This window comes from Gossypium raimondii, chromosome 3 (assembly GCF_025698545.1).
Source record: "Gossypium raimondii isolate GPD5lz chromosome 3, ASM2569854v1, whole genome shotgun sequence".
In the NCBI taxonomy this organism is placed as follows: Eukaryota; Viridiplantae; Streptophyta; class Magnoliopsida; order Malvales; family Malvaceae; genus Gossypium; species Gossypium raimondii.
Window position 1 is genome coordinate 62,107,208 of NC_068567.1, and position 15,051 is coordinate 62,122,258.

The window sequence follows — 15,051 nt, forward strand, 5'->3', positions numbered from 1 at the left end:
GGACAGCTCTAGTCCGTATACATCAAAAACACTAAAAACATTGAAATAAATGTTTCTCAACAAATTGAAAATAAATGTCTTTATACTTAAATAACACTAAAATAGGTGCAATTTAATAAGCAAATACCTCTAAAATAGTATTTAAATTAACAATAAAACAATATAGTAGCAACATATAAAATGACAACAAAACAATGGAAAAATAGTAGGAAAACAACAACAAAATAGTGGAAAAACAACAATAAAACAACACCTTTTTTTTTGTGCAAATTCGGGCTAGGGCTAACCCAAAAACTTTATTCAAGACTTGACTCGTTTTCTAAACGAGTTTATTTTCTACCTAAGCCTGTATTTTTGTTCAAACTCTCTCACTTTTCAGGCGAACTTTGGCCCGACCTATGGACAAATCTAGTTATAACCCTAACCCTACTTAGAGGTATTCATGGGTTGAGTTGGGTTGAATTCATGTCAATCTTAAACATAATATTAATACATGATATAGTTGCCTGAGTTTGGTCTGACCTGATATATGAACCTAAAATTCTGCCTAAGCTTGTCCGCATTTGTAAATGGTTAACCCAAATCTATTTTAAACTCATTCTTATTTTTTTAATTTTAAATATATATTTATATTATCTTAATTTAATATTTAATTTTATTAAAATTTTATATATAAACATCTTAACATTTTTTTATTTTTTTATATATAAAGTTAATTTTTATATATTAAAATAAAATAATATAAAACATTAAGAACTTTAAAAACCAGGTGGAACAGGGCTGAGCCGAGACGAATTTAGGCCTTCAGCCTAGCTTATATTTCCCCTTAGTTAAATGGGAAAACTTTCCTTTGAACCCCTCTTAAACTTAAATCATTCTATTTAGGTCTTTTAGTTCTTAATTGAAAAGACACTTTTCATTTTTGGCCCCTTCGAGAAAATTAACAATGCAATTTAATCTTTTTTTAACTTTGATCCGTCCAAAATTTTAGCTTTGGCCCCTCCAAAAATTTATAATTTTATCTCATCTTCCAAGTAAAATTTCTAGCTTTACCCTGTTTAAAAACATCAATGAAGAAGTCATTCTATCAAATCAACGCTTTTCATATAGTATCTACACATATTTACAAATTGATCCACGTATTTTACATGCTTCACATCAAATACTGATACTACGAGGGCTCAATTGAAAATTTTAAAACCCGAATCATAGTTTGAAAGTTGAAAGTGTTGGGCGCAAAGCGCAATTGACCTCGATTATATTTTCTTAATTTACAGAGAAGTCCTTTAACTACATATAAATTGACAGCAAAATTATTTCTGACCAGAAAAATAAACACACACCCGCACACACACACAAAAAAAAAAAAGGGACGCTGGAATCTCTGCAACTAAAGCGTCTTTCTGGTCCGTCCATTTCAAGATCTTCATAATGCCATAAATTTACCATTTTTATTGACTGTTTTTCTGCAATAAAAATTCATAATTTATTGTTCTCGTATACAATAATTTAACTTTCTTGTTACCCGATTCTTACTTTTCTTCCAATCAGTCCTTAGTCTTTGCGCCTTTGTTTTAACCTCTTTAAAAAACGAGCCGCCGTTTATTTTCTAGGGTTTCAAATTATCGAAAAATCTATGATTACGTTTCTTTTTCTTTGATTCTTTGATTTGGGTTTCTCTTTGAACCTTAGATTTTATCGAAATTGTTCGACCCATCACAGGTTTCTCAACCGGCTGAGTTTAATTTCCGGGTAAGACCCATTTCTTCTTCTTTTTGTTGATGGTGATAATTGTGGGATTCATTTTCAGTGTAATGGTGATAAAAAGCATATATGTGTTTTATTAGAACTTGTACATACTGTTAATTTTTTTTTTATGTTGCTACTTGGTAATTGGGCATGATTTATGATCTGGGTCAGGTTCAAAATCGTGAATAGATCACTCCTTCGAGGGGTTTTAGTGTTTTTGTACCCGTAATGGACGACGGGGAGCTTGATTTTTCGAACCAGGAAGTCTTTTCCGGGAATAACATGGGTGATATCCCAAGCAGTTGTTCAATGGACAGTTTTTTCGATGAATTGCTCAATGATTCTCATGCTTGTACCCATACACACACTTGTAACCCGCCTGGACCGGATAACTCTCATACACACACTTGTTTCCATGTCCATACCAAAATTGTGCCTGCCTCTACTGAAGATAAGGCTTCAATCGATGACACTGCTGGTTCTAGGGAGAAATCGAAGAAACGACCTCTGGGGAATCGAGAAGCTGTGAGGAAGTATAGGGAAAAGGTTAAGGCACGAGCCGCATCGTTGGAGGATGAGGTTATGAGATTGAGAGCAGTGAACCAGCAGCTGTTGAAGAGATTGCAGGGTCAAGCTGCATTGGAGGCTGAGGTTGCAAGGCTTAAGTGTTTGCTCGTGGATATCCGAGGGAGAATAGAAGGGGAGATCGGTTCTTTTCCATATCAGAAATCGGCAACTGCTGTTAATGGTATGAACATGCCTGGTGCTTATGTGATGAATCCCTGCCATGTGCAATGCAATGATCAGATGTATTGCCTTCATCCTGGAGTCGAAGGGAGAACGGGAGAAGATGCGGCGCTGCATGGACAGGGATTTAATGGGTGTGACTTCGACAATGTTCAGTGTTTGGCAGACTATAACTCCGGAGCAAAGGAGCTTTCTACAGGTGGGGTTGGAAGTGGCGGGTCCAACGGCAATTCTTCTGGCACTAAAAGGAGGAAAGGTAAGATTTTGGGTTTCTTTGTCTTAAATTCTTTATATAATTCTGGTCACTAACATCATCAATTATTAGTTTTTTAGAATGATCAATAGAGGCATGAAGTTTTTTGCTTGGTTTGTGCTTTGTTTTACCTTCTCAGGGCTGCTATAAGTAGTTTTGTTCTTGTGTGTTTATGTTGAAGTTATTTGTTGTAACTATATAGTTCATTTATTGTTTTAAGCATATCAACCATGTGGTAGTTCTGGTCCATAGCAACATCAATTATTAGTGACTAAATGATCAATAGAGGAATGAAGTTTTTTGCTCGGTTTGTGCTTTGTTTTACCTTGTCAGGGCTGCCATAAGGAGTTCTGTTCTTGTGTGTTTATGTTGAAGTTATATGCTGTAATTATATAGTTCATTTATTGTTTTAAGCATATCAACCATGTGGTAATCCCAGTCAATAACAACATCAATTATTAGAGTTTAGAATATGATCAATAGAGGAATGAAGTTTTTTGCTCGGTTTGTGCTTCGTTTCACCTTGTCAGGGCTGCTATAAGGAGTTTTGTTCTTGTGTGTTTATGTTGAAGTTATTTGCTGTAACTATACAGTTCGTTTGTCGGTCTAAGCATATCAACCATATGGCAATTCTGGTCAATAATGACATCAATTATTACTGTTTCGAATGACCATAGAGGAATGAAGTTTTTTTCTTGGTTTATGCATGTTTTAAATAGGCTTGCTCTCTCATACTGAGCAGTCTTCATAGTGTAAAGAAAAACAGCATATTTATTGTTCAATGCAAGACATGTCCAAATCCTTTTGGTGCATGAGCCCTACTCAGAAGATATATGAAGTTGTTCTTGCAAAATCCGGAACATTATGAACTTTGGTGATTGTTTCCAAACTAATTGTTGCCGCATACTATGTGTAGCACTCTTGTTTCGAGTATTCTTTGGCTATGAGGCTGATACTTGTTTTCTTGGCAGGTGTTCGTCCAGCCACAGCAGGTTGAAAAACTGTCAAGTATCATCCAGAGTCTGCGGAGTACAAGATTCGTCTTCCATCAAGCAGTTTTCTTGGGATGCAGCACTTTTTTCCCTCAGGTCGCATTGTGTTTTTATTTTTATTTTTATTTTTATCATTCTTCTACTAGTTATTTTTAACCCTACTTATGGGTCTTGTCTTCTTAGTTTAATATCTGTGGCGTATAAATAATTCTCTTCCAACAAGCTGTTTTGCATTGCCTTTTTATCATCTTTTTCATTCTGGCTCTTTTTCTTTTTTTGTTTTTTTGTTGAATGGTCTTCTTAGTTTATATGGTTTAAAGCAGACAACCTTGTAAAGCTCAAACTTTTCTGGATTTAATAACTTGTACCATTTTCGAGCAGCGATTGATAGTCTGGTTTTCTAACCAAAAGCTAAACTCGACCGAAATAAAAGGCCTTATCTCATCTTTTTACTCGCATTGCATGAGTATTCATTAGTAACTACTGTCGATGATGCTAAGCTTTGCTGATTTTCTTTTTGCCTTGGTTCTGGTTCGGTTGTTCTAAGCTATATGGATTCTTTTATTGCTGAATTACAGAATTAGGGAAGATGGAATATCTTTGATGATGTTTCGCTACTGTGAGCCCTTATCGGGTGAGTTACGAGTTTCAGTCACTGTTAGATGTAACATGTCATTCATATGGGAGGCTGCAGGTTAGCTTGCATATACCTTTCAGCCATTCGTATTCGGCTATTCCAGTTTTGCATGGCATTGACAGGAATATTGCTTTTGCCATAAGTATTCTGTTTAGGAAGGGTATGAGTTGCAGTCCCGAGGGAAACGCCTCATCATTGTCCGATGAAAACTTACCGATAATTGTAAAAGATGGCGTAGTCGAGCATTGCAGGTGTTTCTTTTTGTTTCATGGACTGATGATAATCCCGGAGAGTAGTCGGCTTCTTAGCTTTCTTGGAGCTTACGAGTTACAATTGAAACAAAAATGGGGGAAAAGAGAAAAAGTGTGGCATTCTGATATATATATATATAAAGTGGTTGGATTTTGAGGATTCAATGAACTATTAGATCTTGAATTCCCTTTATAAGTCCTAATCCTTGACCCGAACTTAAAATGAATATCGTTAAACTTGAAATGATTTGTAGATGAAAAAATCTGAATATCTTGGGTCGCTTGAATGAATGAATCGTAAACAAATGTGGGAAACACTGGTTTGCAAGGCTTTTCAGCTCCCATTCTTCTCTTGTGTTTAAGTTCAAGCCCAGTTGATCTTACCCTAAGTGGGCTAGATAGTAATATTATAAAGTTCGGAAACAATTTATAATGAAGAACTAATAAATAAGAATTTGGAGTTCTTTGGAATTTTATTTAGATAAATGCTGTAGCTCAAGTAGAGGTGACCCAAAATGGGTTCGCTTCACTTAGATGTTGAAAAGTTTAGTTTAAAATTTGAATGTTTAGCATTGCTGTTAAAAAGTGCTTTTGAGAAATAAAATGTTCATTTTAGACATGCTATTATCAAGTAACAAATATGCATTTAAATAATATTTAAATTAGTTAATATTATTATATTTTAGTAAGAATATTAAAAAATTATTATAACTTCTTGTTAATATTTTAATATATGAAATATTAATTTTAAATATTTTAAGCAATAAATATTAATTATTTATAAACTTTAATTAGAATATATAAATTATATTTTAAATATTTAAATATAACCATTAAATATTTGTAATTAGTATTTTCAAAAAAAATTTATTTTTAATTAATGATTTTAACACAATTGTAATTAAGCACCAAGAAAAAAAATAAAAATATCATGTTATTGGAGGGGTGAAAAAGTAATTAAGCACCAAAAATGCTTTTGGGAGAGGAAAAACTAAAATTTTTAGCTTCTCATTTTCAACTCCTTTTCAGAAGTACTTTTGAAAAATACTTCTGAAAAGCTAAAAATTTCAGTCAAAAGCAGCTTGTTCTTCACAGTTTTTCCTTTAAAAATGCTTTTTAGAGTCAGAAATATTTTTTTTAAGCAATGAAGAACTGGCCTGTAATATGGTTTAATTTGTCGGTTTTAAGCCAAGAGTTGAGTTAAGGGATTGGAGTGATATGTTACGAGAACCTTTGAATGTATCTGATGAATTTTTTTTTTGAACTATCGTTTGATTTTCAATCGTCAAAAAGGGGAAAACATGATAGCCATCCCACCCTCATTTTATCATCATGACTACAAAAATAAATAATATTTGATAATTTTAAATAATAAAAAAAAGGGGTGATAGTCAATGCTTTTGTTGGTGGGTGTAGTTATGGTGAAAGTGGAAAGTACTAAGTCAACTTTCGAAAAAGAAAAAATAAAGAAGCTGATTTTGCTTGCTTGAAAGCAACGTTACCAACCCATATTTTCAAGGCTTTTTTTTTGTTCAATATTTTCAAATCGAGAATATAAAGAATAGAGTTTAAGGTTTTAAGAGTAAAATTCGAAATATTATTCGTTAGAAGCTGGTGAATGTGTTATCGAATCGAGACTTTGTCTCCTAAGTGTTTGAGGTTATTGAAATGATTGCATATTTATTAGATGTTGGGGTTTTATTTAAGAATTAAACAACATTTAATTCTTAAACTTAGGTCCTTGAATTTTTTGTTAATAGTTTTCTCAATTTGATTTCTAAACTTGAATTTCGTTAAAATATTATACCGTGATAATACGAGATTATTTCACATCATTATCTGAAAATTTTAAAAAATTATATAAACCGTAAAAATATAAAATAAAAAATTCAAGTAATATAATATGATATCGAGTTTCATATTATAATATCTCAATAAAATTCGAGTTTAGAAACTAAATTGATTAAAACTACTAAGTTGAAAAACTAATAACGTGTACTTCAAGAAAAAAAAAAGAAAAGAAAATCTAATAATGCGAATAAAAAAATTTATGGACCAAATTGAGAGAAAAATGTTAATCTCAAGAATTAAATGTATTATCCCTAATATATGTGCAGTCAGTCAAATCAGCAGGAGAAAGCACAGGAAGCAATGCAATTTGCTTACAACCTTTCATAAAGAGCATTAATGAAAAAATGATGATTTTAAATACAGAAAGAAGGTATAGTAGAGGTTGCTGGCTTCATTTTTTAATTATGAGGCTAGAATTGATCCCGTTTATGAGAATAGAGCACATTTCATGATTAATTATTTACTTTTTTGGAAAATATTCACGGCTGAGAGAATTAGTTACTATTAGTCTTTCTTTCTTTTCTTTTTTTTATGTAAGTTTACATTCTAATTTTAGATATATTAGAAATCTTTTTACACGCGTATGCGTGTAGAAACTACGTATTAAGAACACGTTTGTTTAAAACTAACATACAATAAATAATGAAAGGTAAGGTTTCAAATTATTAATAATAACAGCACATATGTAATATGTACAAAATTAAAATAAAAAATTGTATGTGCAATGATATTGGTTATATTATACGTTGATAATGGCAGTAGGAATTATTGCCAAAAAAATAAGAAAAAAAAATAAAAACACGCAGATTTTACGTGGAAAACCCTTATCAGGAAAAACCACGGGTAGAGGAGGAGAAATTCATTAATGTTGAAAAACAACAATATAAGAGGTTTGTGGCGCCTATACATATATGCGAATTCAACTTGTGCGGACATTCGCTCCCACAGATCCTCATTTCTTTAACAGGTGAGTTGCACATCAAACTTTTCAAGTCGGATCAAACGGGATTTAGGTCACACAACTCTAACAATATCAAAGTTATTTGGCTTTTTTCATCATGCTTTGATTCAAGCTTGTTAGGTTGAAATGTAAGGATTCGGTTTTTTTTTAACAATCTCATTATATGTTTTGATCATATCTGTACTTTTTTTTTCTTAATTATAATGTTTTTAAAAATAGTGGGCAAAATACATTATATTTTCAATGAGAGACGCAAGTTCAAAGAATTTTAGAGATGACATTATTAATAAAAACTGTCACAAACTTCAAACATAAATTGTAAAAAGAATAAAAAAATAGCATAGAAAGTAATTGATGATGATGATGATGATAATTCTATTTTTATGATAAGCATCCTTGGCTGCAAAGATTCATGCATATAGTGGGTCAAAGTCTTCGCAATTATTATATTATCATAAATTAACATGATGCATGCAGTCTATATATGACATTGAGGATTGAATGTATATCTCTCTCTATGTTTCCAGCCCACCAATTCCACATATAATAATACATGTACTAATTTAAATTTTTATGTTTTAGTTGATTGAGTTTTAATTTGATTAGTATGAGTATTGTTGTCAATACAGGAAGACATGGGTTCGAGTGCGCTGAAACATATTATCCTCCTATTTATAGGATGAGGAGGAACTATGAATAATTCTAAGTATTGTATAAAAAATAACAGATAATCAGAACCTGTAATAAAATTGTTCAAAAATTTTCTATACTTTACAAATGCCCTGAGGTTGTGTAGGCAAACATTGAAGTCTCAAATTGTGGACTTAATTGCAAAGTATCACTCATTCACAAGATGCCACTTCAATTAACTTATACCCCTTAGCTAGGCCTCCTTGGTCTATTTAAAACAACCCCTCATGTCTCTTTCAAAGTTTCCTAGCCTTCCACCATGAAAAGAAAAATGGTATAATTCTGCTAATAGTCCTTGTATAATGCATAAATTGTGGATTTGATCTCTATATGTTAACTTTTTTTTTTGTGTAAAAACACATTGAAATAATCCAAAAAGTTTACAAAGAAATAACCGGGGTCAAATTGCAATTCTCTTCTAAAATTACTTGAATCTCCATAGGAGGGATATCAAATAAACACAAATCTTCATCATTCGCAAGTCATTTTAGCTAATGCATCCGCCACATGATTATTTTCTCTAGGGAGATACCGCACAAACCACTTGTTTTCACGGGATAAAATTTGTTGGATTCTCCTAACAAGATATATACTTGCCCCAGCTAATTGTCGATCACAAATAGCTTTAACAACCTCAAGTTTAGCAAATTGGATGATAACCTTATTATGTCCTTGCTTCTGAAGGAGGAGTAAACCACACAGCTTAGCAGCAAAGACAAAAAGACTAAATTCATAACTTACACACAATACAGGGGCTAATACCAGAATTTGACAAAAAATAGTAATCGCATTTTCCTTGATAAAGATTTGCTTTGCTTATTTCAATCCACCCTTTATTTTTTTTAACAATCCCATCAGATCATATTTGTTATTTTTTATACAATGCGTAGAACTAGGCATAATCCGTCCCCAACCCTTAAATAGGAAAATAATGTGCTTCAATGCACTTGAACCCACATCCTCCTGCCCATACTAGTCGAACTAAAACTCAATCCACAATCCCATTTTTTTGAAATATATAAAACAATCATAATCCCACAATAAGTATATAATGGAATCATAATTGAAATGTCAATGTCTTGGATTAGTTTTAGCATATAGTTTGAATTTTAAGTTTGGTCAAAGCAATTTAATGGAATTTAAAATTTAGGTTTGACAACGTAAGATGGTTATTTGAAAAATAAAGAATGAAAATCAAGACTTGTAATCATTCACCAATTAATCCCTTAACTAGGGGAGGATTAAGGATAGTAGAAAAACAAGCCCACTTGCCGTATAGGAAAAATTTTGGCCTAATTGATGTACTTTTTAATCAAAATTTGAATTTTCTGTTCAAGATATTTTGATTTTGGTTAAAATATGTTATAGGTCCTTGTATTCTTTATAAATTTAAAATTTAGTTCCCACACTTTTGTTTTCAGGAATTTAGTCATTCTACTTTTTAGATCCCAAAATTCAAACTCAATTGTTAATACTGTTAAATTTGTTGGTGTTGCATTTTCAAAAAAAAAAGTCCACTTGGTAGCAAAGTAACTAAAAAAATGGCATTGCAATGAAATTGAATTTGACAAAAATAATATTAATAGTGTTAACAGTTGGACCTGAACTTTGAAACCTGAAAAGTAGAGGGACTAAATTATTAGAAATAAAAGTACAAGAACTAAATTTCTAATTTACGAATAGTGCATGGACTCGTGACATATTTTAACCCTTTATTTTTTTTCATATCGAGGAATCGAGCTGAGTTGGACCCTTAAATAGGAGATAAACTATCAAAGGTAAACTCTCCTAGCATTGTATTTAGAGATGGCAATAGAATGGGATATGGGCGAATGTTGTCAAATTCATCATTGTTTCATTGTTGGTACGCTTTGCTTTATTACCTATTTCACTCCACTATAAATGTGTAATCTTGAAACTACTGCCACCTCCGAGGATATTGGATAGCATCCATCCCTACCCTGTCCCATCCCGACTTTAACTTCTTTTTTTTGCTAGTTATTTTTAGAATTTTCAAAGGTTTGAAATCCATGCCTTCAAAAAAATCTAAGCTAATCGATTTGAAATCCATCAAACTATTCGAGGTTTGCCATCCCTAATTAAGATTTCCATCCACAAGATTTAAACTCATAAACTTATTTAAATAACATCAAACTTTTTATTGTTCAATCCAACAAGCATCGGTAAACCCTAAATTTAGAGGCGGATGGTAATGAGAAAATTCATTTTAGACCCTTCAATTTTTTTTCAGTTAGGCCATCCAAAAATTTGAATTTCTCATTAAGCATTCTAAAATTTTCAAGATTTTTAATTAAGTCCCTCCAAAATTTTTGTCAATTCTCATTAAGTTTTTAAATTTTTGAAAGTTTTATTAGACCTACCCAGTTTTTAAACATTCTCATTAAATCCCCCAAAAGTTTTGAGAAATTTAATTAAACCCCTCAAATCTCTAAACATTTTTGTTAGGCCCAAAAATACCAAGAGGTGGGTGAAGTGGTATTTTAAAATTCTTTGCAAACTTTTCTAAATGATAAGGAAAGAGAAAAAAAGCTTAGACGATTCGATCTATAGTAGTTTGGCCCCAATTGCCTACCTCTACTACCTTAGTATACCTCAATAAAAAATTTCCCAATTCACTGTACTTAAATTGTTACCTTTCAAGGAAAATGTATAACATTTACAATCCATGTCTTTTTCACAAGGCTTAGATAGAACCTTTTCCCCTAATTTTTATGGCTAAACTAGAACATTTCTTAATTTTTATGGCTCAACTAAAACCCACCCAATTTACAATTGGCGATTTGAAAGAGAATAAACAAAGAGACCTCTACAATGTATGTATTTGCAAAATTAAGCTCTCAAAAAAATGAAATGAGAGTGATAAAAGATCTAACAATAAGCTCCCAAGAGAAATGAAAGAATAAATATTTGAATACTTTTTTCTTGACCTTGACGCTTGGATATTTCTCTCTTGAGTTTTGAAGTGTATTTATACCAAGAAACAAGTTTGTGGGTATTTATGACCGTTGGAGATGAAATCTAGCCGTTGAAAGCATTAATTTCGAACTTAAAATTTGTCCCTACACGTCATGTCTTAAGACCTAGCAAGATGTCTCGAGACAAGGCTAAAAAATAGTCGTCATATAGCTATGAGCAGGCCATGTTTCAAGACATGAATAATATGTTTCAAAATAATTTGCCAATTATCTCTAAGCATACCGCACGATATCTCAATATAAGTATCTCCTAAAACAAAGTTTTATTTTGAAGCTTTCATATCTCGAGAAATATAATTATATGTTTCGAGACTTGCACATCAAAATCCAATAAAAACATTTTAAACATCTTGGAATACTTTGTAATTAACCAATCGAAACATCAACTTTCATAATTCGCACTTTCCTCTCTTTCCAAGTTATTTCACTTAAACAGTAAAAACAAAAGCAAAACCGTGTTTCCTACACGAGAAACTAAGGCAAAAATGGGGTTAAATCGTTATCAAATTGAAAACAAACATAGAGAAAAAAGAAAGCTTGGTGACACATTTTTCTATGCTCATAGTTCTTTATTTTTTAGCCTTAGGTTCAAGATTTACATCACTCAAAGACCCAACTTTTGAAGTGGGGACGGCCTCCATTATGGCAATTGGGAAGTGAAATAAAAGAGGCTGGTACTGCCAAGATTGTGGGTCTTTGTCACACCATAAAAACATCACCAAGTCTAAAGCAAAACGAAAGCAAAGAGAAGTTGCATTTGGCACCAACTTCGAGATAGAAATAAGGTAAATTGCATTTAAAGAGGTACGTTTTAATTATTCCAACTTAAAAATGTTATCTGAGTAAACTATTCAAAAAAAAAACTTTTATGTGACTTATCTATTCACAAATTTTTATGTACTTTTTTATCAAATTTAGTTAGCAAGTTCTAAGCGACAATTTAATGATCTGTATGATGGGTTAGACCCATTGACGACTAAAATATATCTTAGATCTAAGTCGATTTGACAGTCAGCGTTAGAGATAAGAGAAGAAAGTGTTTGAATTTTGATTCACAAATTCATAATATTCAAAATTATTTCATGAAAGAAAAAAATTAAAATTTAAAACAGAAAAAGAACGAGAGCTTTTGATTGGTGCAGGTAATGGGAATAAAGAATGTCATATGATAATGATTCTAAGAATTCAATGTGTCATGTGTAATTTACCAAAAAAATTTGACTAAAATGTACAAATAATTATTAGAGCAACCGGTATGAATAAAAAATATCATATCGCAACATTCTAACAATCCAATGTACCATGTGTAATTTATCAAAAATATTTTATCAAAATATAAACTTATAAATAATTTAATAACTTCGGATTTAATTTACCAAAAAAAATGCCAAGCCAAAAGCAAAACGAAAGCAAAGGGAAGTAGTCGGGAAGCTGCATTTGGCACCAAGTACGAGATAGAAAATATAGTCTTTGGATTTTATGTAAATATACTTTTTAGTATTTGAATTTGATTTTAATTTCAAATTAGTACTTATATTTTTTCTATTTTTCATATTGGTACTTGAATTTGATTTCCATTACACATTTTGGTCAGTTTTATAATTCTATTAAAATGAAATGAGGTGGATCGAACAAGTTATTACACATGGCAAGTACATCAGATGATGACGTGCTATGTGTATCATGTGTTTGAACTTGGTCAATCCATGTCATTCAATTTTAACATAGTTATAAAAATAAAATAAATTTGGGCACCATTGTTACATGTGGTAGGACGTGGTATGTGTGTCATGTGCATAAACATCATTGGTCCATATTATCTGATTCTAAAGGAGTTACAAAAATGGACCAAAATACGTAATGGAAGTCAAATTCAGGTATAATTAGAATCAACAAAGAAATATAAGTATGAATTTGAACACTAAAATTAAAAAGTATAATTTACCCTTTTTTTGCAAACACTAAAAAAAAAAGTCTATTTAAAAAAAATAGTAGCTGGTCAATGAGGTAAAGTAGGCAGGTAGCTGGGAACTTGGGTTTTCTATTTATTTTATTTTTATCGTGTGTGTATGTGTTGGTATTGGTGTCTTCACAATTTCACATGCTTTGCACCAAAGGATACAAAATAGCCTTGCAGGCAGGCAGGCAGGCAATGAATGTGGTGATTCTGATAGGAATAGGGCTCATGGGTCTCCGACGGTTGGTGGGCAGCACATGGGACTCAATTGGAGTTATTAATTCTATAATTCGATTTTATTAAAACATATGAATAAATCAGTTCTTGATTGAATTTGAAATTATTTGAATGATCCAAACTCATAATAATAGACTCTAAAAACTCGAGCTCAAATGATTAAAGCCTAAAAACACCTGAATTCAAAATGATTTAAATTTGGAGCAGCTTGAATTGAAGATAACCCGAATTAGAAAATGACACAAATAAGTAATCTCAAAATTATCTAAACCTAAAGCAACCATAACCCAAAACGATCCGCATCTATAATGACCCTATCAAAAAAACACTAGCTTCAAACCAAAATAACCAAATCCTAAAACGACATAAACATGAAACCATCGAAACCTAAAATCTAAAATATTCATACGCAACCCTTTATAATCCTATTCAAAATAACCCAAAATTTCAAATACCAAATTAACTCAATCCAAGTTATTCAACTCTAAACTAGAATTCGTAGTTATGGGGCCACCCTCCTCCTCACTCCATATGCCCCATTGGTGTCTCACCTCACCACAAGTTTCCTGTCAACTTCCTTCTCGAATCCAAATGAAACATTGCTTTCAAAATAAAGATTACTATTTCCGGCCTATTAAGTCTTAGCTTAATTGATATAAGCACTGTTACCAATGAAGAAAATATGAGTTCGAGTGCGCTAAAACGTATTGTCCTCCTATTTATACGTTCAGATATAATTAAAACCTGTAATGAAATTGTTAAAAAAAATTATCATTTCTCACTCTTTTATTTTATAAGCATGTATGTAAATATAACAGTATGTATTTTACCCAAAAAAAAAAAAAAAAACAACCACAACAACATCGACAATGCCTTGGCAGCTGTGTTTTCCATTGCTTATGGACTTTTCTGCCTGGGCGAGTGACATTGGACAGAAAAATTTCCGTGATTTAGGATCCATTGTTGAATTAGAAAAATGGTGTGTCTAAATCTTTTGGTCAAATTTTGTTATAGTCCCTATACTATGAGTAATTTGTAGATTTACTTATTGTACTCTAATTTCATTGTTTTTAATCATTATACTCTTTGGATTTTAAAATTTTAGTCCCCACTAAACATTAATTTCTAAATTTATTTTCAGCACACATACTATTACATGTTTAATGATATGTTAACTTGTTATTTTCATATAATACTCGTAAAAAAAAACCAAGTCATTTTAGTTAATTGATTTAACGGCTATCGTTTGAGCTATGACTAACATTTCAAATTAAAAAAGAAAAGTATAGGGTTCCAAAATGGTCAAATGGGAGAACATGTAATAAAATTACAACTTACGCATATTATAAGACTAATAGAAAATTTTGATTTAGTAGATTTAACTGTTATCTTGTGGTCAGGATTAAATTTTCAAAATTTGAAAAGTACAATCACTAAAATTAATTAAATTAGAATATAGGCCTATAGGGACTAAATCTATAATTTACATATAATATGAGGACTAATAATAAAATTTGACCAAAGTCATTTTCATGGATTAGTATGAGGTGTTGAAACTGTTGATCCATGTGGAGTACCAGAGACACTGACAAATCATGTTATGGAGTAAGAGTTGTGGATTTTGGAACAATATATTATTAATTGATTTTCCCTTGTACAAATAATTCTTTCGAGACAATTTGTCTTGTACGTCAAAGCTCACTGGTATACCATTTAGAAAGATATCTTAA

At 31.5% G+C, this 15,051-nt stretch overlaps 1 protein-coding gene across 3 annotated transcripts; it reads left to right on the forward strand.

Annotated features, from left to right (window-relative positions):
- Positions 1-1,331: 1,331 nt before the first annotated feature.
- LOC105795405 (basic leucine zipper 23) lies at positions 1,332-4,991 on the forward strand. 3 transcript variants are annotated; one of them, XR_001134248.2, is made up of 5 exons: positions 1,332-1,752; positions 1,921-2,752; positions 3,721-3,837; positions 4,320-4,435; positions 4,522-4,991. XR_001134248.2 is itself a non-coding variant. In XM_012625015.2 (3 exons), the coding sequence occupies exons 2-3, from the start codon at positions 1,978-1,980 to the stop codon at positions 3,744-3,746; spliced, it is 801 nt and encodes a 266-aa protein (XP_012480469.1). In that variant the 5' UTR covers positions 1,332-1,752; positions 1,921-1,977; the 3' UTR covers positions 3,747-4,121. The 3 variants fall into 3 exon arrangements, 1 of the variants encoding a protein (XP_012480469.1); XR_001134247.2 differs by having other exon boundaries at positions 4,320-4,991; XM_012625015.2 differs by lacking the exons at positions 4,320-4,435; positions 4,522-4,991 and having other exon boundaries at positions 3,721-4,121.
- Positions 4,992-15,051: the final 10,060 nt, after the last annotated feature.